Raw genomic sequence first — 22,844 nt, forward strand, 5'->3', positions numbered from 1 at the left:
CAGCTTGTGTTTCTTCCAGTCCAGCGTTTCTCATGATGTACTCTGCATAGAAGTTAAATAAACAGAGTGACAATATACAGCCTTGATGAACTCCTTTTCCTATTTGGAACCAGTCTGTTGTTCCATGTCCAGTTCTAACTGTTGCTGCTTCCTGACCTGCATACAAATTTATCAAGAGGCAGATCAGGTGGTCTGGTATTCCCAATCTCTTTCAGACTGGAAAAGGTCAGTTTTCATTCCAATCCCAAAGAAAGGCAATGCCAAAGAATGCTCAAACTACTGCACAATTGCACTCATCTCACACGCTAGTAAAGTAATGCTCAAAATTCTCCAAGCCAGGCTTCAGCAATATGTGAACCGTGAACTTCCTGATGTTCAAGCTGGTTTTAGAAAAGGCAGAGGAACCAGAGATCAAATTGCCAACATCCCCTGGATCATGGAAAAAGCAAGCCCTATTATAGGTTATTACAAAATATTTAAGATAGTTCCCTGTGCTATATTGAGGTAAGTAGTTGCTAATGGACCTGCTTGACAAGAAATTTTAAAAGTAGTTCTAAAGAGAGAAGGAAAATTATTTAGGTGAGAAACTCAGATTTACATAAAAAAAGAAAAAGTATTCAGGATAAATTAAAGTTAAATAAATTTCTTATTTTGATCCAACATGTAACAGTTTATTGAAAGTGATAGCACCAGTGTATCCAGTGATTAGCTTGTGGATAAGTAAAATGAATGACAGTAATGTTACAGGGACAGGTGGAAGGAATTGGGAAAACTCTGTAAGGTAGCTGCACTACCTGTGAAGCAGTATAGTGTATTTAATTGTAAATTCTAGGGCAGCCAACAAAAATATTTATAAAGAAGTATAACTGTTAGGCTAACAGAAGAAAGAGAATAGAATCGCATAAAATCCTCAGTTTAAACCAGAGATGGCAGAAAAAGACTAAAGTCAAAAATCTAAGCAGCATGGTCAATGAATAGAAAATTGTTAAAACTATGATAACTATTAAAACAACAATATCAGTGGTTACTTTAATGGTCTAAATAAATCACTTAAAAGACAGATTGTCAGAGTGAATTAAAAACCCCAAGTGTATGTTGTCTATAAGAAATCCACTAAATATAAAGATACAGATATATTAAAAGTGTGTTATCCTGGGTGGTGCTGGTGGTAAGGAATCAATTTACCAATGAAAGACTAGGGTTCAATCCCTGGGTGGGAAAGATCCCTTGGAGGAGGAAATGGCAACCCACCCCAATATTCTTGCCTGGAGAATCCCATGGAGAGGGAAGCCTGGTGGGCTAGAGTCCATGGGGTCGAAAGAGTTGGATATAACTGAGCATGTACACGTGCATGCATGCGCACACACACACACACACACACACACACTAAAAGTAAAGGGATACAGAAAGATACACCGTGTTAACTAATCAAGAAAGCTGGAGTAGCTGTTACTTTCAGACAAGGTGGACTTCAGAGCAAGGAACATTGTCAGGAATAAAAGGAGCAATGCATAATGATAAAGGGTCAGCTTTCCTAAAGGACATAAAGTCCTTAATGTGTATGCGTGTAACAACAGAGCATCACAATATGTGAGGCAGAAACTAAGTGAGCTGCCAAAGGAAACGGGTGAATCCACCTACCATGGCTGGAGACTGCAGCACCCCCTCTGTTGGTAGTCGGCAGATCCAGTAGGCAGAAAATCAGTAAGCATATACATATATAGTTAAACCAAATAATACGGTCGGTCAGCTGGATCTGATTGGCATTTATGGACTCCTTCATCCAACAGTAGCACAGTGTACATTCTTCTCAAGCGCGCATGGAACGTTCACCAAGATGTACCACGCTTTATAACACACCTTAAAAGTGGAAACCACACAGTGTCTGCTCTCACACCACAGTCCAGTTAAACTGCAGATCAGTAACACAGATATAATTGGGAAGCTCTGAAGTACTTGGAAAGGAAAAGAAACCCTAAAGGAAACCAGTCCTGAGTATTCATAGGAAGCACTGATGCTGAAGCTGAAACTGCAATACTTTGGCCACCTAATGTGAAGAACGGACTCATTGAAAAAGACCCTGATTCTGGGAAAGATTGAAGGCAGGAGGAGAAGGAGACGACAGAGGATGAGATGTTGGATGGCATCACCGACTCGATGGACATGAGTTTGAGCAGCTGTGGGAGTTGGTGATGGACAGGGAGGCCTGGCGTGCTGCAGTCCATGGGGTCGCAAAGAGTCGGACACGACTGAGTGACTGAACTGAACTGAACTGAGGCTAACTAAGATAAACAGGAAAAACACAAATTACTAGAATCAGAAATGAAAGAGCAGCCATTGCACATATTCCATTAGCATTGAAACGATACTGCAGGATATTATGAACATTTCTGTGCCCACAGATTTGAAAACTTAGATGAAATGAACAAATTCCTTCAAAGATACAGTTTGCCAGAGGTCACACAAGGAAAAGCAGATAGTTAGAGTAGGTCTGTATCTACTAAAGAACTTGAATCAGCTGTTAACCTTCCAAAACCAGTGCCAGATTGTTTGGCTGGTGAATTCTCCCAAATATTTAAGGAAGAAGTGATATAAATTCTGTGCAATCTCTTACAGAAAATAGAAGCAGAGGGAAAACTCCCTAACTCATTCTATGAGGTCAGCATTACCCTAATGCCAGAGACACTGCAATAAAGGAAAACTACAGACTGATACTTCTCATGAGCATAGATGCACCATCCTACAAGAAAATACTAGTAAATGGGGTCCAGCAGTGTATAGAAGAACTATACACTGTTGGAATTATACTACAAAAACCACTTAATGTCGTTGTTTACATCAACAGGCTGAAGAAGAAACATCATAAGATGGTATCAGTAGATCCAGAAAAAGCATTTGACAAAATCCAGCATCCATTCATGATAAAAACTCTCAGTAAACTGGAAGTAGAGGGGAACTTCCTCAACTTGGTAAAGAATATCACAAAATACCTATGAAAAGTGTTAGTCGCTCAGTTGTGTCTGATTCTTTGCGACCCCATAGATTGCAGCACGTCAAGCTTCCCTGTCCTTCACCATCTCCCAGAGTTTGCTCAAACTCATGTCCATTGAGCCAGTGATGCTATCCAACCATCTCATCCTCCATTGCCCCCTTCTCCTCTTGCCCTCAGTCTTTCCCAGCATCAGGGTCTTTTCAAGTGAGTCGGCTTTTTGCATCAGGTGGCCAAAGTATTGGAGCATCAACTTCAGCATCAGTCCTTCCAACATTGAGGGTTGATTTCCTTTAGGATTGACTGGTTTGATCTCCTTACAGCACCACAGTTCAAAAGCATCAATTCTTTGGGGGTCAGCTTTCTTTATGGTCCAACTCTCACATCCATACATGACTGCTGGAAAAACCATGGCTTTGACTATATGGACCTTTGTCGGCAAAGTGATGTCTCTGCTTTGTAACATGGTGTCTAGGAAACAGCTATAAAGAAGCTGAGTATTCTCCCCCTGCTGCTTGCAGCGGTACTCCGTTGGATCTTTGTACCGTACCCCGATGACAACTTGGGGCTCATCTGACAGCTTTATAGTCACTTTCACATATTGAACAGTCGAGTCCAGTCTCATCTAAACTCTCACCTGTCATCCAGTTCAGAGTGTCTTCCCTTTTCCCTGAGCATACCTGATTGAGGCTGAGGAACTAGCAGTGGGAAGGGGGTGTGATTTACTCAGTTTATTTTAAAAATATTTATCAAGGCACTCAGCAGGATTCAGGAGATTGTCAAGATCGTTCCTATTTGTGTTAGTACTCCCAATATGCCTAAAATATAGTAAGTATTATACAAAGTTTAGGAGATTTAGGAGACCAGTTTTATTTCCATGAAGCATTCAGTAGAAATCATTGCTGTGCTCCAGCTTGTGAACGAGGGGTTTGTGGGGATTCAGGGGGGAGGCTGTGTGGTAAGAAGGGCTACGAGTGGAGGAAGAGCCCGGAGGACAGGTAACACTGTCCTTCCTCTGTGTTTTCTCAGACGGGTCTCAGGATGGATTTAAAGAACTTCTTGCTCCTGACTTGCATTGTAAGAATGTATAGAATCTGAAAAATCTCAAGAACAAGTAATAAAATGTAATATTGTAGATGACATTAATGCACTAGAAATTTGCTGCGTTAATCTTGAGAGAGGGAATATTTACTCCTTGTTAAATGTCTCAAGTGTAATTTTTTTGTGAGGAAATACTGATTCTTCTTTGTTGAAGCATAGATTGAAAGACATTGGGCAGTTTATCGTGATAGGCCTCGTTAGTCACTGTTAGAAGAGCAGATGTTAGCGTGTGTTTTGTATTCAGATTAATCGTGGAACTAGAGCACTGGTCGTTTTCTCTGTTTTGAAAGGTGGTTTGTTGCAATTACAGTGAAGCAATAAACATCTTTGTGCATATACCCTTGTGTACATATTCAAGTATATCTGAACAGAATGCTTGTGGCTGCTAGCAACAAGAATGCAGTGTGTTTTTCATCAAATAGGGGTTTATTTTACTATAAAAAGTCTGAAGGAATGATGTATTTATACATGTTGCAACATGAATTAACTTTGAAAACATGCTTAGTGAAAGAAGCCAGACACAAAAAGTCAGATATTGTATGATTCTTCTATATGAAATATCCAAAATAGGCAAATCCACGGAGCCAGAATTTTCTCATGGTTGTGAGGGGCTTGGGAAGTGGAGTGCTAGAATACGGGGCACTTAGGGCTTCCCTGGTGACTCAGTCAAGAATGCCTGCAATGCCGATTGACCTGGGTTCAGTGCCTGGGTCAGGAAGATCCCCTGGAGGAGGGCGTGGCCGCCCACTCTAGTACTCTTGCCTGGAGAATCCCATGGACAGAGGAGTCTGGCGGGCTGCAGTCCATGGGGTTGCAAAGAGTCGGACACGACTGACTGAAGTGCTTCAGCATGCTTGCAAAGTAGTGCTTTATTATTCGTTGCCATTTAGTTTTAAAAAATGTATTTTGGTGCTGCGCCTTTTGGTGCATGAAGATTATTTCCTCATTATGGGTTATCCCATTGTTGACAGAGTGCCCCAGTTTGTCTTAACACTTTTTGTCTTAATGCAGCCTTGTCTGAGGGGACAAGAATGTGACGTTTTAGCTTTCTTTGTGGTTAGCATCTGCTTGGTGTGTCCCTGTTTATTGTTTAGTTTTCATCCCTCTGAGTCACTTTATTTTAGCTGTGTCTTAATCTGAGTTTCCTTTTAGTAGTTTATTTACAATTATGGTTTTAATATGTTTAATCTTTGTTATTTTTGTAATTATTTGTGTTTTCTTGTGTTTTACTATAGTCTGGCTCTTAAGGTAATTTGGAAGAATTATAATTTTAATTTTAGTTATTGTTTGGTTCACTTAAAGGATATTAAGCATCTCTGATTTCTGATTTTGCAACTTTAAGATAAAGCCAGGTCTGTTGGCTCTGCTGGAGAATGTGATTATTGGCTTAGTTACAGTTTACTTGTCTCCTCCCCCAGGGTTTTGTTAGAAACCCTTCAGTGGTAGCTCTCCCTGAGGCCATTTGTACCCATCACTCTGACGATGTTTATTCCTGTAGTCATCTTAAATTAGCTGAAGCCCATCAGTCTTAAATAAAGAACTTGTAGTACAGTTTGATTCTGATGCACTAGTTTGAATTTAGGTTCAAATCTTACACCTGGAATTTAAGTATATTTGCTTGTAACAATTTAATATTATAGATTTTTCCGAACATGTGAAAGAAGAGCGTCCTAGGAAAGCCTTCCTAAGCTGAAATGGCACAGAGCAGAGAAGCAGTCACTTGCTCACAGACACACAAAATAAATTGATGAAGCCCAGATACTCACGGACACCGTTCACAGCCGTGCTGGCTCAGTGCCGGGATGCTGATTGTGGTCCCCGGGGAGGCAGGAGCTGGGCGGGGCTGCTCACGGTTGGGGTGGACACCGCCTCTGTATAGCTCAGTAAGACATGCTGAGCTGAAGGAGATTTTTGCTTTTCACTTTTTTTTTTTTTCCTATCCAAAAGCTGAAGTTGATATAAAGCAGACTTTAGGAATACCTCTATTAGGTTTCCCGTGACTGGGAACTCAGCTTCCAGATGCCTGGCCATTCTTGCTCAACATAGGGACTGAGGCCGTGGGGCCCCGGTGGGGGCTGCTGTGGGGCGGCTGGCAGAGAGCAGAGGCGCGCGGGCCGCTGCTTCAGGCTCGGCTAGCCCTGTGCTCCCTTCCCTGTCTGGGGAGAGGAGCTCCATCTCCTCAGAGGGCCCTCGGAGCCGCCCTCTCCCTTTCTGCCGGCATGCCTCACCTTTCGAGGCGAGGAGCTGCGGTGCCCCCTTTTTCAGTTAGGCGTTTCCTTTTGTCCCCCTGGAGGGAGGAGAATAGGAGGCCCCGGCGTGCCTTGTTCTCATTTTACGCGTCCCTGTGGGTCTGTCTCTGCTAAAGATGTGCTCATTTGAGAAGGAGCACCTGCTCCCGGTCCCGTCTTTGGAGCTAGAGAAATAGTCTAACTAGTTCTGTGACTGTTTTGTTCCAGTCTGATACAGTTTATATTCATAGAAACTTTTATTTCCAAAGTAGTAAAATGTCCATTTGTCTTTATAATTGTTAGCCTTACTCTGCTCTCAGAGGGGTTGTTTTCCGTTAGTCTTGTCTATCTCATGCCATGCATCTTGGTTCCTTGATTTCTGTTTGTCCATTAACCTTCATGACTTCTCATCTACCACTTTGCTGCACAGACATCTTGGGACTCCTGAGACTACTCTTCTAGTACCAGCTTTACTTACTAATTTAAAAAATCCTAAAGCAGCATGCTTTAATCACGGCTTGCTAGTCTTCCAGCTTCCTTGGGCAAGTCCTTTTTTTACAGCTGCTTCTTTCCCAGGAACCTCAGTGGATTGGCATGTCCACTCCTGTCCGTCACTTGGGTTCACTTTTCTCCCAACCCACTTGGGTTTTATGGCCCATTCTTTCACTCACTCTTGCTGATACCCTAAACCAGTGGTTCTCAAACAGTGGTCCAGGGCTTTCTGAGGGTTGGTGGTTAAAACCCTGGGAGAAGATTCTGGCTCTACTCAGAAATCATAGACCAGAAGAATGTTTAAAGGCTGGCAGGAAAAGGGAAGCCAGTTAGTGGTGGAGTCTGGGAGAAGAGTCAGAAAAGAAGGAAGATCGCTGATGTCAGGGTGCTGCTCAGAGGGCATGTGAAATCATGAAGAGTGATTTGGCTGTTGGTTCATCGCTGCCTGCTGCCAGAAGTGCTTTGAGTTGGTCAGTGGGTGTGAAGTGCGCTAAGTGGTTGGGAGAGTGAGTGAGTGGTGGTGAAAAGTGGAAGTCCACAAGTAGAGGCCGTAAAGGGGAGGACAGAGAACAGGGAATGATAGGGAAAGAGTGACTGCCAGGTTGTGATGTTGGGCTCTCTGCCCACAGCCCCTCGCTCTCGCCCCGTCTTGTAAGTACATGGTTGTGTAACAGGCCAGCGCTTCCAGCACTGCACAGGCACGGCATGATGGCCCGCTGGGTCACGGGCCACTTTCGTTCTGTAAACATATGGAAGCTGTAGCTGAAGAGCCCTGTGTGCGCCTTACGGCTGCGATATGGCTGGGTCAGCCACAGGAGGGTCCAGCATGGCTGCCTGTGGTTGTTGTCTGCAGTTCCTGCAGCTCCTCGAGTTGCCTTCCAGCTTCCCTGCTCGCGCCACGCCTACGCTGGGTTCAGCACACAGCGTGAACAGCGAGACGGTTGGCATGGTCAGCAGGACAGCCAGCAGGTGCAGGAGCCTGAGGCTGCAGTGGATGGGGGCAGCCAGCGGCCGCCACAGAGGATGTGGCACCAGGTGGCCGCGGCCCTCTTGGCACAGCCCCTGCTGGGAGACAGGGGAGTAGCGGACGGCTCACTGGCTACCATTAAAAAGGTGTTACAGGTGGGGAGTTCCCGTTTGCTCAACGAGGTGGCGTGGACTGCTGCCGGTGGTGGCTTATAGCTTAGCCCCCAAGATGATAGCTGCACCTTGTCTTGGGATCCCGGACGAACCTTCAAGATGGTCATGATAGCGTACACGTGCGGTGAACAGTTTTCCACCCAATTTGTTGTCTCCGAAGGAGAAGATTTAACTCTGGGACCAAAGACAGTCTCAGTCACTCAGAGCTTTGTGTAGTAGAAATTTTATTTAAGTAATAGTGACAGAAAAAGCTCCTGACATAGACATAAGGGGGTAGAAAGATTACCTGCCTTGCTAGTTTAAGCAGAGCATTATGTACTTTTCTGCTAGCTGCTGAGAATAGAAAAAATACCTGAAGGCTGTAAAAATTTTGCCCAGACCCTTTCCCGTAAGGGTCATCCTGGGATGTCATCCTGGGATGATACCAACACAGGATTAGCCAGAAGGAACCGGTGAACCCAGAGCTCAAGGCTGTGGCAGTTCTACCCAGACTTCCTCCCTTAACGTACGTTCTGAGTTCCAAAAAAGCCTGTCCTTGAACAAGAGATGCTGCTGCCTACGAGGCCTACATGTCTAAGGCAAAAGAATGTGAAAAAGAAAGAATGTCCGCCTCCTCCTTAAAGGGGCCTTCCGCGTGGACTCCTCATCAGCCTGCCTAAAGTGAACTCTCTCGCTAGCAGTCTGAGGTGGATTTTCCCAACCGCCCTGAAGGTGGGTGTGCATGGTGCCCTCTGTGAGGCCGCACAGCTGCATGAGTTGCAGAGACTCATTGGAGCAGCGTCTGCTGCACTGGGGCACGAGACGCATGGCCCTGAGGACCCAGCTCCTCTGACAGGGAAGTCATGAGCGACGACGCCCATGAGCATCGTGAAACCTGTGGGTCCCTGGTTGGCAGTGAGGCCCGTGGTGCAGCAGAAAGGGAAGCATGAGAAGCCTGTGGCCCACGGGGCATCCTCGAGGGGGCATCCTCAAGTGGCCCCCAGTGTGACTGAGTTCACGATGTATCGACCATACACTCAGCTGGAGTTGGTCGACTTGGGTAAATGGTTTTGGCAAAGGCAAGGGGAACCCTTGGCAGCATGGCTTTTGTGAATCTGGAGCATAGGGGTGGACAGTATGTATCATTTGTTCTGGGGACGAAATAGAATGGTTGGCGTCTATAACCACTCACCCCTCACTCAAACAGAGGTTGTGGGACTTTACGAGACTGCATATCCCTGCTTGTTAGTGAGGCCCATGGTACAGCTGAGAGTGGAAAGGCAATGTCAGTGCCTGCAGCGAGAGACTGGGTGGGGACACGAGCTTGCCATGTGGGCTGAGACCCCGAGGATACAGACTCGTGATGTGAGCTGTGAATGCTGCAAAAATCCCCTCTTTGAAGGTGAAGGAGTGGGCCCGGTGCCTGGGGAGGGTTTAGTGGGTCCTTACTGAGAGAAGTAGAGGGATAGCATGGGAGACCCCATTTTGAAAGTGTGAAGACCCGAAGGGGCCTGAGCTGGGAGGGGCCCCTTCTGGGAAAAGTGTTAGTCACTCAGTCGTGCCCGACTCTCTGCGACCCCATGGGCTGCAGCCCATCAAGTTTCTCTGTAAATGATATTTTCCCGGCAAGGATACTGGAGTGGGATACATTTCCTTCTCCAGGGGATCTTCCCAACCCAGAAATCGAACCTGGGTCTCCTGCATTGCAGGCAGGTTCTTTACCAAGTGAGCTACAAGGGAAGCTTATGTACACGGATACAAACGTGGGCTGGTTGGTGCAGAGGTGTCCTGTGGAGGCCTGTCCCAGACTCGGAGCAGTGTGTCCTGTGGAGGCCCGTCCCAGACTCGGAGCAGTGTGTACTCTGAAGGCCGTGTCCTGTAAGGTCCGGGTTACTCACTAGGGGAAGACTGCGGAAGATAGGCTGCATGTAGATTGTGAAGTGAGAGACCCTGAGGGGGTGGAATGTAGGCAGAGAGCAGTTGGCCCGGTGGCGGTGGTCAGGCTCTCTGTCCCCATGTTTTGTAAATACGTGCTTGTGTAACAGCTGAGCTCACTTACAGCTCTGCGCGTACACACCATGATGGGCCCACCTGGCCGCTGGCCACTGTTGTTCTGAAAGCGTGGATGAGCTCCACCTGAACAAGCCCTTGTGGTATGTCATGGCCGTGTTACGGCGTGTCCGCTGGGTCAGCCACGCGGAGAGGGCACAGCACTTCTGCTGCTGCGGCTGCTCTGCCAGTCAGGAGAGCATAAGTGTGTCTGCGGTTCCTGCAAGTCCTTGAGTTGTCTTCCAGCTTCCCTGCTTGCACCTTGCCTACCATGGGTTCATTGAACAGGGAGAATACAGGGAGACAGGTACCTGTTAGAGTCATCATGCCTGTGATGGTTCATGGGAGCTCAGCCTACACCTGCCTCAGCATCTGAGGATCAAGTTCTCATCTCACGTTGTGTAGCATCGTCAGGCTTCCTGTGTTGCTTCGAGTTTAGGCTTGGGCTTGCCTGGAACGTTAAAGACCATTTCTTTAAACATTTGTTTAAACTTTAAACACCACTTCTGTGGTGTTTCTCCACTGCATTTACCTCCGATTATCCTGTGAGATGTGCGTATGTCTTGTCCCACCCTCATGGGCAATTCATTTGATGTGCTTGCTTCTCTTTCACTGAGAAAATAGAAGCTGCTCGCGCTGCCGCCGCCATCTCCTTGCCGCCTGCAGCGGGACTCGGATGCCCTCGGCTCCTGCCTCTCCTCCTCCCTTCACTGTGCATAAATTTGTGTCTGTGGCCCCTCAGCTTGAGTGCCTTTCTTCAGAGATTCTGCCTTTCCTGCATCAGTGAGTAAGCAGTAGATCGTTCCAACAATTGTGTAACTGTTCTCATCTTAAAAAACCCCTCTGAAGAGTCTGTTTCTCATCGCCTTTGTGTGCTGCCCTTTATTATAAAACTCCTGAAAAGAACTACTTCCATTTTGTTCCAGTTTTTCTCCCTTCTTGTTCCATTTCACTTCAGTCAGGGTTTTGTCTCCACCCTTCCAGAAAGGCCGCTCTTGTCAAGGTCGTCCATGACTTCCATGTTGCTAAATCCAGCTGTCAGTTCTCAGTCCTCATCTTACTTGACCTGTTAGCAGCATTTGACACAGTCGATAATTCTGTTTTCCTGGATAAACTCTCCACTTGGCTTTTAGTACATCGGTCTCGTCTTCACCGCTGCTTCTCCATCAGCTTTTGCTGTTTCCTTCTGTTGAGCTGGCTTCTAAATACTGGAGAGCCCGGGCTCTGTTCTCAGACTTCTCTTCTGCGTTGCACTCCCCACTACAGTGGAAAGCTCACTCAGTCTCAAGGCTTTAAGTACTGTCTCCTGCTGCTGAGTCTTTTCTTCCTCCGAGCCTGGACCCTCCCACTGGACTGCACAGATTTTTATATCCAACTGCCCATTCCACCGCTCCTCTCCTGAGTGAATGATACATGTTTCAAATTAGACAGTGTAAACTCTACTTCTTATTTCTACCCCCAAACTGCTCCTTCTGTAATCTTCCCTGACTCAGGAAATGGCAACTCTGTCTTTCCAGTTTCTCAGGCCAAGAACCCAGTGTTTAGCCCTGCAAGTCCTGTCAAGTCTGCTTTCAAAGCCTCCCTCCTCGTCACCTGCACTGCAGAGTCTGTGTGACCTCTCCTCTGGATCACCGAGTGCCTCCTGACTGTGCTCCCTGCCCTGTTGCTCCCCTTCTGGTTGAGTCTCCACGCTGTGACTCGACTGAGCCCTTTGCAGTGTGTGGGATCATGTCACTGCCCTGCTCCGTGGCTGTGCACTGTCCAGTCCAAGGTCGTTCTCCGTCTTATGGCCTCCAGCCCTTCTTCAGAAACCCACGTACAAGGGACATCTCTCAGCTTTATCATCCCCTGGAATGGTTTCATTTGAGAGTCTTCAAAACATTTCTGGTGTGGTCCACAGTTCCGTTAAGCCTTTATTTCAAGCACACTTGGTCGGTAACTGACATGAGGTCTGCCATTCCTTCACCCATCCTATTTGCCTGCCATACCCTAGATAAGATAGAAATTAAAAGGACTTTAATATTGAAAAACTTTTTTGTGAAACTGCTGTTTGTTTTGATATGTGGTGTGATTATTGAATAATCCTCACCCCACATTGATGTGTGAGGCCTCTTGTATGTATAACCATGGTACATACATTTAAAAAAATTAAAACAAATTCTATTTTGATCTTGGTTGTGTGTGGGGCTCTCCGTTGCTCTGCATGGGCTTCTCTAGTTGCAGTGAGCAGGGGCTGCTCTTCGTTGTGGCAGGCCTTTCATCGTGGTGGCTCCTCTCGTGGAGCATGGGCTCCCGGGGCACGGGCTCCAGCGGTTGCAGCACGCGGCTCAGTGGCTGTGCCTCAAAGACTCTAGCGCACAGGCTCAGGGCTTGCAGCCCCTGGGCTCGAGAGCAAGGGCTCAGCAGTGCTGGTGTATGGGCTTGGTTGCTCCATGGCACCTGTATCTTCTGGACCAGGTATCGAACCGTGTCGCCTGCACTGGCAGGCAGATTCTTATCCACTGTAACACCGGGGAAGTCCACATTTTCCTATAATTGAATCTATCTCATTGATTGTCAGGTTTTGGTGCCAGCATTACTCTTTAAATGTTATTGAAACTTCAGAGTGTGTTTTAATATTTGGTGGGGATAGTAGCATCTCATGAGTTTACTTTTCAAAATTGTCAGTGATGGTCTCGTTCTCAACAATAGTTCCATGGTTTTAAAACAACTTGGTCAATTTATGAAAAGAAAAATGTCCATTGGTTTAGACAGAGCTGACTAGCTTGTATAAGTTAATACTTCATAATACTTTTTATTAGCTAAAATTTTTACTATGTAATAGATTAAATTCTTTTTCCTTATAAATACCAAAGATCTATTTTGTTTTACTTAAAAAGGTATGCAAAAAAAGTAAATGTGTTACATTTTTTTGTTTCAGATCTGTTTCCTTATTTTTGCCATACTCTACATTGTCTCCTACTTCATCATCACAAGATACAAGAGAAAATCAGGTAAGCAGACACACGCTAATGAACGCTTTGACTCTAATGCCATGCGGTCTAGACATGTTCCATGGCCGCACGGCACCATCAGCATGGTTAGTGTGTTCCTTATGCCTGTGATTGCGGCAGGCAGTTGCCTGATACTAAGAGCACTGAAAATAACCTCCAGGGAATCTGACTACTTGCAGGGTCAGTAGTCAGACCCAGGTCTGCTTCTTAGCCCTGAGCCCTTGTTTATCCTCATTCTTATATTCAACTAAGAATAGCCCAGGGCTCTTCAGTGTCTGGGAAATTCCAGAGTTTATGAGGATGTTTGGTTCCTCAGCTCTGAATTTGAGCATACTCACCCCCATCACTCCTACCCCATTCTTTCTCTCACTACCAGAATATTGTTTCTTTCTAAAGTGGTATAGACTTTAGAGTGTCCATAATACCCAGATGGTGCTAGTGGTAAAGAACCCGCCTACCAATGCAGAGATGTAAAGAGACAAAGTTCGATCCCTGGGTCAGGAAGATCCCCTGGAGGAGGGCATGGCACTCCAGTATTCTTATTTGGAGAATACCCTTGGATAGAGGAGCCAAGGGGATTCTGGTGGGCTACAGTCTACAGGGTCACAAAGAGTCCAATGTGACTGATGCGACTTAGCACACATGCATAATACCATTTAATATTCAATTATGTATTATGTTATTCTTTTATTTTTTCATATGTATCCTTATCTCACTGGGGGACCATTATATCTTTTTTTAAAATGAATACAGATTTTTATGCCAGAGTTTTGTAAGTAACTAACCATTGTTTTTTTAATAAAATAACTAGTTACTTTACTGACTTCTGTTAAATTTGAGCTACTTCTTTGAAATCACAAGATTTCCACTTGTGATGCTAGGCTAATCGTAGGTGCCATGTGAATATTTAAAGATTTCATATATTAAAGATTCCTTATGTTATCATATTAAACTTTAAGAATTTTTAAAGAAATCAGGAAATAGTGCTTGCTGTAGTGCACTGCTTGGCTTTGTGACTGCACTGAAATACTCTTTGGATTCCTTAATCTCTCAAAATTTTGAAGAACTGGGATCCAAGACAGTGTCTTAGCTCCTTTAAAAGATGTCTTGGCATCAAGCTTCATAGATTATGTACATTGAACAAGGGAGAGAGAGAGAAGGAATGAACCATGCATTGTTTTAGAGGAAATTAGGGGATGATAAGCAGGAAAACAGGAGATCTATTAGACGTGTTTTAGAGTAATCACAGAAGAGTAAAGAAGACCCTGGACCTGGTTGGTAGAGTGTTGGCAACAGAACTGAAATGGATGTGAAGCTATTAAAACACTCTTCAAGATTTTGTGGTTGATTAAATGTAGGTACAACAAATATAAAAATTAATTGTGACAATGGTACTTTGTGGTCTCTCTGGTTATAGAAGTATTTTGGGCAGCCAGTAATTAAGAGTTTGGACTAAGAGAATGGCCCAAATATGCCACTGTCACTGAAGCAGGTGGCTACTCAGAATTCCAGAGCCCCACACAGAGAGCCTTTGAGGACACCCCCAGTGAGGTGTTGAGGAGAAAGAAGGGCTGGGGTGTTGTGTAATATTTTTGTAATTGGATCATAGTCTCCTTAGCTGGTAAGATTATGTGGGAGGACTAAAAAGATGGCCAACCGCCACGAGAGAGGGAGAGGGTAGGGCGAGGAAGCACCCGAGCAAGGGCCATCTGCTCCTTGAAAGAGACACAAAGCACGTGTATTTCTGTCTGTAACTGGAACAGAATGATGCGGTGTCAAGGCAGTGGTGTACAGGGTGGTTTGGGGTAAAATCCTCATTCTTACCATTACTAACAATAGGCTGAAATGACAGAAAAGTGTGTGAGTTCTAAGATTCTGAATTTTAATTTTATAATAAATTTTTTTTTTGGCTATTATCAACCAGGGGCTTCCCTGGTACCTCAGATGGTAAAGAATTTGCCTGCAATGCAGGAGACCCGGGTTTGATCCCTGGGTCAGGAAGATGCCCTGGAGCAGGGAATGGCAACCCACTCCAGTGGTCTTGCTTGGAGAATCCCATGGACAGAGGAGCCTGGCGGCCGCAGTCCACAAAATCACAAAGAATTGGACACAGCCGAGCTACTAACACACATTATCAACCAGAAAATTTCATTCATTAGCAATTTCACTGACTTCGTATAACAGTCAACTTGAATGTGGTTCCAAGGTTATACTGAGTTTTATTTCCCTGAGCACTAAAGATTTGGAAGATGTTGATTTATATATGGGAGTTTTGTTAATCAGGATTGATCAGTCAAAAGACTCTTGTTGTTCTTTAACCATATTCTATCCTATCTGATTTAGTGAGATTTAGAGTTGGAAAATTGCTTCTTCAGGTTTATATTTTATGTTTTTTTAAATTAATGAAGCATTTTCTTGGAAGATAAAAATATTAATGCCTTGAACATTTTTGCAGATGAACAAGAAGATGAAGATGCCATAGTCAACAGGATTTCGTATGTATTTTAATGTTCAGTTCTCGTGTTTCTAATTCTAGAGTCATGAATTTTCATTAATACTGCCCTTTGGGCAGAAATATGGAAAAAATTCACCTAAAGTATTACAACAACTTTAAAGTATTACAGCAGCCTTTTTAAGAAAGTACATGTAAGCAAACACATGGATACTTGTGGACTGATTATCTGTTGAAATTTGCTGCTTAAGGAGCCAACAGAAGGTCTTGGTCATCCCTTAGCCTCTCTCAGCCCGCACCAGGAAGTCCTGTTGGCTTTGTCGTCAGTCTGCTCCATTTCAGAAGGCAATGTTTCTAGAACTGCCTTCAGTTCTGAGGAACACTTTTCTGCAGGTGTATAAGCAGTCACCATGTCTGCATTTTCTGGCTTGACCCCGGGCCCTACTTTGAGGCCCCCTTGTTGGCATTTAGCGGTGCGGCATCAGCGTTTTATGGATAGTTCTCCTAGCCATTCAAGGGCAGCAGATGGTATGACCCTGTTTTGTATCTCTAAAGCCAGTCACAATACCTTCTAGAAGGTTTTTGATGTAAGGTCCACTGTTATATTTATGGTGACTATATATTCAGGATTTCTGGGTAACTTTTGATTTCAAAACCATTTGTGTGTCCTCATACACTTGCTCCTTGGTCATGTACACTTCCTAGCTTTACACTTGGGAGCCACGGTGGGCCTCTACAGCTGGGCTGCTGGCCAGTGTGCTGAGGGTCAGGAGGTAGAGGGGCTGGGAAGGCTTCATGGGGCACGGGACGCAGAGGGGCCCCAAGGGAGAGGGCCGACTGCCCAGACACATGGAGGCTGAGAACCTGCTCCCTGTGAGGAGGGTGGGTGAGCCTGACAGTGTGTGGGCCCTGTTGTGGCCAGGGGGGCTCGGGAGGATGGCTTGGCAGTCTTGTGCAGGACCAGGGGGCGGGGCCTGTGGGTGCGAAGGAGGGAGCAGAGGTGGCCGTCACAGGCGGAGGACAGAGAGGAGGTCGCGGGAGGTCACCTGGGGGTAGGTGACTGAGCTGGCAGTGCAGCTGGGATGGAGATGGGGCCCCACTTCTCCCAGCAAACAGGCTGTGCATCCAGCACAACCGCTTGGTAAGCCTACTCCTGTGCTTGAGTTGAATTGTATTTTTGACATGTATCATATGTCTACATTAAAAAGTTTATCAGTCATTTGCTAAACAGGGGAGGTTATCTTTGGCTTTTAAGTAGGAAAACACTTCTCTTGGTTGCCACAAGATGGCACTGGCCTCAAAGTTACTCTGTTAGATGTGTTTTGAGCATTTAGTATGATTTTTTTTTTTCTTACATGTATTTTCACATTCTTTCTACATTAAATTTAATGGAATGGATATTAAATTAAAATTTCATCTCTAATTTTAGTGAGGGAGGTTCCATTTTCCTGTGTCATTTTAGTCTTCAAAAAACTTTAAAAATTAGATATTAAAATTTTAAGCATTTTGGACGTGTATAACTGAGAAAGTGAAAGCCCCTTATGGACCCTCTCCTAGGACTTGTTATATATTATGCTAGATTTTTTTAATGTACCTCTTTTCCTGTGTGAAAATGTACATGTTGGGGGAGAGGGATGGGAGAGAGCGTGGTTTATGTTTATTGTCTGTGCTTTTCAACTTTATTTTAGACATTTTCCATATTACACATTTTGAGCTATCCTATTTTAAAAAATGACAAAATCATCTTTTAAATATTGTTTAATAGTTCCCTACAAGTTATTATATAGTTTATTTAACCTTTACCTATTTTAAGAGATAGTAGACCAATGGCTTTGTAAGTTTTTATTCCAGAAATAACCATTTTAGCTTAAGTCGTTTTTCATACTGTTTTCACAAGTATTTTTTTCACCTGAAACAGCTGTTGCATTGCTCTTAGCATATATTGCCAATGTTGTTAATTAAATGCAATTGTGAAATAAATACTTAAATTTAAAAGAGGAATGAGACTACAATTTATTCTTCATAAATGTGTGAAGTACGCTGTCTCCAGTCTCTGTCTGCTTTAGGCCCACTTGGTAGACTTAAGGGTCTTTTCACAGGTGAGTTTTAGAGTTGGTCTAGTTTAACTTCTGGGACCATATGTATATCGTTTGTCTTCCAACTGCGTATACTCACCGAGATGCGTGTTGGCTCTGTTGGGATGTAAGCGCTGCAGAGCTGGGCCCTGCCCCTGCGCGCCTTCCGCGGCCCCGCCAGCCCGGCCTCTGCTGACGCTGGCTCTCCCCTTCCTTCCAGGCTGTTCCTGAGCACCTTCACTCTGGCAGTGTCGGCTGGAGCAGTCTTGCTTCTACCCTTCTCGATAATCAGCAACGAAATCCTGCTTTCTTTTCCCCAAAACTACTATATTCAGTGGCTGAATGGCTCCCTGATTCATGGTTAGTATATATGTCTTAATATAATCACAATTAGTGTTTTCATTTTATACTGTACTATATTTAAAATTTTTCCCTTTCTTATTTTCCATAAAAATGTGGATCTTCCTTCAGTAAACTATTTGAGTCCTTCATAAAATCAGAAAATCAGATTTTACTTACTAGTCTGATTCTTAGTTGTGAAAAGCTTTTCTACAAGAAACAGCATTTATACTGTGATTTTGATAAATACATTTTCATTTAATTATTTAGCAAGAGAATTTTGATTTATCTGGATATGTCAGAATTCAACCTCCATTTCAGACCTTAAAAAAAAAAAAGCTTACCATAGTTTATTTTATTTCTTTGCTGTTCATTTCTGTAGTCATTTCAGAATGTGTGATAGAAGGGGGAGAAACTGTTTTGTCAAGGACAGACTTCAGAATTTGTTGTTGTTGTGGTTCAGTTGGTAAGTCTTGTCTAACTCTTTGTGGCCCCATGGGCTGCAGCACACCAGTCTCTTCTGTCTTCCACTATCTCCCGGAGTTTGCTCATACTCACGTCAACTGAGTTGATGATGCCATCCAACCATTTCTTCCTTTGTCACCCCCATCTCCTGCCTTCAATTTTTCCCAGCATCAGGGTCTTTTCCAGTGAGTGAGCTCTTCTCATCAGGTGACCAAAGTGTTGGAGTTTCAGCTTCAGCCTCAGTCCTCCCTGTGAATATTCAGGGCTGATCTCCTTTAGGATTGACTGGTTTGCTCTCCTTGCTGTCCAAGCAACTCACAAGAGTCTTCTCCAGCACCACAGTTCAGAAGCATCGATTCTTCGGCGCTCAGCCTTCTATGGTCCAGCTCTCACATCCATACATGATGACTGGGAAAACTGCTTTGACTATGTGGACCTTTGTCAGCAAAGTGATGTCTCTGCTCTTTAATATGCTGTCTAGGTTGGTCATAGCTTTCCTGCCATGGAGCTGCAGTCACCGTCCACCGTGATTCTGGAGCCCAAGAAAATAAAATCTCTCACTGTTTCCACTTTTTCCCCTTCTATTTGCCACAAAGTGATGGGACCAGATGCCATGATCTTCGTTTTCTGAATGTTGAATTTTAAGCCAGCTTTTTCACTCCTCTCTTTTACCTTCATCAAAAGGCTCTTTGTTCCTCTTGGCTTTCTTCCATAAGAGTGGTATCATCTGCATATCTGAGGTTATTGTTTATTCTCCTGGCAATCTTGATTTCAGCTTGTGTTTCATCCAGACCAGCATTTTGCATGATGTTTTCTGCATAGAAGTAAAATAAGCACGGTGACAACATACAACCTTGATGTACTCCTTTCCCAATTTTGAACCAGTCCGTTGTTTCATATCTGGCTCTAACTCTTGCCTCTTAACCTGCATATAGGTTTCTCAGGAGGTAAGTAGGTAGTCTGGTACTCCCATCTCTTTTAGGATTTTCCCATTTTGTTGTGATCCACACAGTCAAAGGCTTTAGCATAGTCAATGAAGCAGAAGTAGATGTTTTCCTGGAATTTCCTTGCTTTCTCTGTGATCCAGTGGATGTTGGCCATTAAGATCTCTGGTTCTTCTGCCTTTTCTAAATCCAGCTTGTATATTAGGAAGTTCTCTTTTCATGTACTGCTGAAGCCTAGCTTGAAGGATTTTGAACATTACCTTGCTAGCATGTGAAATGAACACAATTGTATGGTAGCTCTCAGCATTCTTTGGCATTGCCCTTCTTTGGGATTGGAGTGAAAACTGATTTAAAAATTAATGTGGTTAAAAAAATAATGACTTATTTTGGCAGTGTGGTATATTGCTTTGAAGCAAAATAGATCTGAATTTCAGTCTTGGCTCTGTGATTTTCTGGAAATGTTTAGTGAGGTAGGGCATTTTAATTTGTGAAATATATACAAAGATCTGACACACACATCTTTCTATGTGTTTCATTGTCTTTTGCCCACCTTTTTCCATATTGAATTATGTTATCTCTTTATGTGTGAAACGCATCAGCTGTTTATCAGATTTTTGTAAATATGTTTTTCTGGTTATGTTTTTAATTTTGCGTTTTTGGTTGCAGGATTTTTGCTTTTTATGTGTCCAGTCTTTTTCTTCCTTTGGTTTCTGTAATTGTTTTTGTATTTAGAAGATGATCTCCCTTCATGAGATGTGACAAATACTCCTTTTTTTCTTGTTCTTTAAAAAAGTGGTTTTGTTTGCATGTAACTGTTTAACCCATTTGGAGTTTATACAGATAACTACATCTTTTCTTACCCCTTTGTGTTTGTGTTTAAAGAAATACATACTTGCTGTAGAAAATTTGGAAAGCAAAATTTATAGTGAAGAAAATTTGTATTACAGTCTCACAACTCAGAGAGTTGCTGTCACCTAAACCCTTGAGTATTGTGTGTGTGCATGTGGACACGTAACTGAGTAGATAATGAGATGGAACCTAATGGAATTGAATAGATGAGAAATTTCCCCTTTTAAATTTACATTTCTTTAATTACTAGTGAGGGTGGGCATTTACAAAGCACATTTTTCGGTCATTTGTATTTGTTTTTTAGTAAATTTCCCCCTGTATTTCTTGTGTCCATTTTTGTAAGTTTTTAAGTATTAACTGTCAGGTTAATTGCAAATGTTTCCTTCCCGGTTGGCCTTTGACATGCTCGTCCTGTTCTTGACAAGAAGAGTTTTGATACCTCAGTCTATTGGGTATTTTACACTAGGCGTGTGCTTTCTGTCACACGTGAAACTGGAAACAAACGGAGTCACTGATGCCCTGAAGACCAAATTAATTCAGTGAAATTAGGACTAATTGTTAAGTGAATAAAGAGAAATTACTCCATTTTTGTTGCTTAGCAATTGAACTCAAGCAAATTAAGGTCTTTACTGACATTGACACAAAAAAGTAGGCCGTCCCCTGGGAAGTCACCGCGCAAGGTGGGAAACGGAGTGGGGGTCAGATGCGCTGTGTTCTCAGTGGCGGGCTCAAAGATAATCTACCAGTGACTTTCCTGGTAAAGCACTTTCAGATAATATATGATTTGCACGTGTTTTTGGCACATGTGTGAAACACTTGCTGAGGCTGTCCCCTTGGCCCTCGCTCTCGGTGGTGCTGTGGCTCTGGTGCGTGCGTTTTGAGGACTGGGCTCCAGGTGCTTTCCCGGAAGTGCAGGTGGTCTCAGTCCAGGCTAACCAGAATTATGAGCAAACTGGCCTTTGTTTCCAGTTACTAAACAGAAAATGCATGACACACTTAATGACCTTGAAATACTCTAATCATAGCCATTTATTTATCATTTTTATGGACTGAAAGTGAGAGCTATCAGTACATGATGTGCCATGTATTTATGCTGGAGTCTTAACCTTGGAAGTAAATGTATTTGTTTGTATTGGTTGCCTTTCTGGTTGTAATGTAAGAGGTGTAAGCTCATTGTATTTTGTTTCTGAATCAGGGCTTAGAGAAGCACTTCCCACATAGTGGTAGCCCAGTAAACATGTGTTGTGAGTAGGCAGACTGTAAACAGTAGCTTTAACCTCCAGTGACCATGTCGGCTGAAAGCTGGGGAGCTAGAGGAGGAGCCCCTAAGCTACATCTTTGCTTCTAGATGCATTCTCGTGGTCGGTCTTAGGAAGTCCTAGCCACCAGTGCTGGACGTTGTTCTCGAGGGTTTGATGAGCCTGACTTTGTTTCTGCTTCTGGTTTTTTGGTAGAGCTGCTTGCAGTGAATTTCATAAAGCTTCATATTTATCTTTCTCTTTCTGAATTCATAGTTGTGTTTAATCTTGTAGATGACATCCAAGGAGTGTTTGTTTCCTTAGATTGCCTTGGGGTTGAAGATTCGTCAACCTTAGATATGCTTGCTCCTTTGTTTTTTAAAAATTGTAAGCGTTAATGGGGCCAGACTGTCGCAGGGGAGCACCCAGGGTGTAGTTCAGTGTGAGGCTGAAGGCAGTAGTGACAGGAGTTGGGTCAGCTTTGGAGAGTATACATCTGCGTTGCTGCGGCTGTGCGTAGCCTCCGTCCCGGGCACCGTGGCCACTCTTTGATGAGCTCCTTGGGTGATGGCAGGGTGGCTCGGGGAGGAGGCTGACGGGATCTCTGAGACTATGACAAGGCCATCTGTCCACTTTACTATGAGACTCCTCTGCTGAGGTCTGCCTTTGATGGGATGCAAATAAGTTCACATTTTTTTCCCATTCAGAGTGGGCTGTTTGCACACCTCTTCTCCAAATCTCCTTGTGACCAGGTTTCCAGTCACGCTCCTTCCAAGTCCCTGACCTTCCAGCTGAGCCACAGGCCAGTGTGAATGTGTAATTATGTGTCTGAGCAAAGTGAGCGGTCAGGTGCACTGCCCAGAGTCCTGTCCACTGGGAGGATTCCCCGTCACTGCTGGCCTTTGTAGATGTCCCAGGGAGGGCTGTCCCCCTTCCTCTCTGGGGGCAGTGTCTGCTTGGCAGACCCGTCTGTGAGCCAGGCCCCGTCTTCTCTTCCTCTGCCAGCTGATCAGACGGAATGCCCCACTGGGGCACAGGTACAGTCCAGCTAGGGGGAGACGTGGGGACCGTGGGCGTCAGGGCCACTTCCGTGTGACTCACTCGTGCCTTCAGGGCCTGCTCAGGCACACTCTCCACTTGCGTCTGGGGTTGGGGTGTGGCTGTGCACGTCCACTTTATGGCTTGGCACACCCACCAGTTCCTGATGGCCCACTTAGGTTGCATGGTGACTAGGTGACCCACAGTTAAGTGTTCAGTCTTTACTAAGCCTGACAGCAAGCCAGTAACTTTCTCAGAGGCAAGGTAGTAGTTACCTGCAGGGGGATAGCGGGACTTTGTTCCAAAATCCCAAGCGCCTTTGCTGTGATTCTCCTCCAGGGTCTATCATGGGCTCTGAACAGCATCCTCTCTGCTGCCGACTCTTCCAGCACCATTAGATCTGCTGGGTCATAAGGCCAAGGGCAAAGCAGCCTGCAGAGCTGCCTGGGCCTGCTACAGAGCCTTCTCTTGTT

At 44.4% G+C, this 22,844-nt stretch overlaps 1 protein-coding gene across 3 annotated transcripts in view; it reads left to right on the forward strand.

Moving 5' to 3' along the window:
• Positions 1–22,844, forward strand: part of LMBR1 (limb development membrane protein 1) — a 135,170-nt gene that overhangs the window by 10,178 nt on the left and 102,148 nt on the right. For all 3 annotated transcript variants that reach the window (XM_010829257.1, XM_010829258.1, XM_010829259.1), the window contains exons 2-4: positions 12,899–12,971; positions 15,427–15,466; positions 17,719–17,858. In XM_010829257.1, coding sequence (XP_010827559.1) covers positions 12,899–12,971; positions 15,427–15,466; positions 17,719–17,858 — 253 coding nt within the window. The remainder of the gene's footprint in view (positions 1–12,898; positions 12,972–15,426; positions 15,467–17,718; positions 17,859–22,844) is intronic.

Source organism: Bison bison, unplaced genomic scaffold (genome assembly GCF_000754665.1).
Source record: "Bison bison bison isolate TAMUID 2011002044 unplaced genomic scaffold, Bison_UMD1.0 scf7180017864503, whole genome shotgun sequence".
NCBI lineage: Eukaryota > Metazoa > Chordata > Mammalia > Artiodactyla > Bovidae > Bison > Bison bison.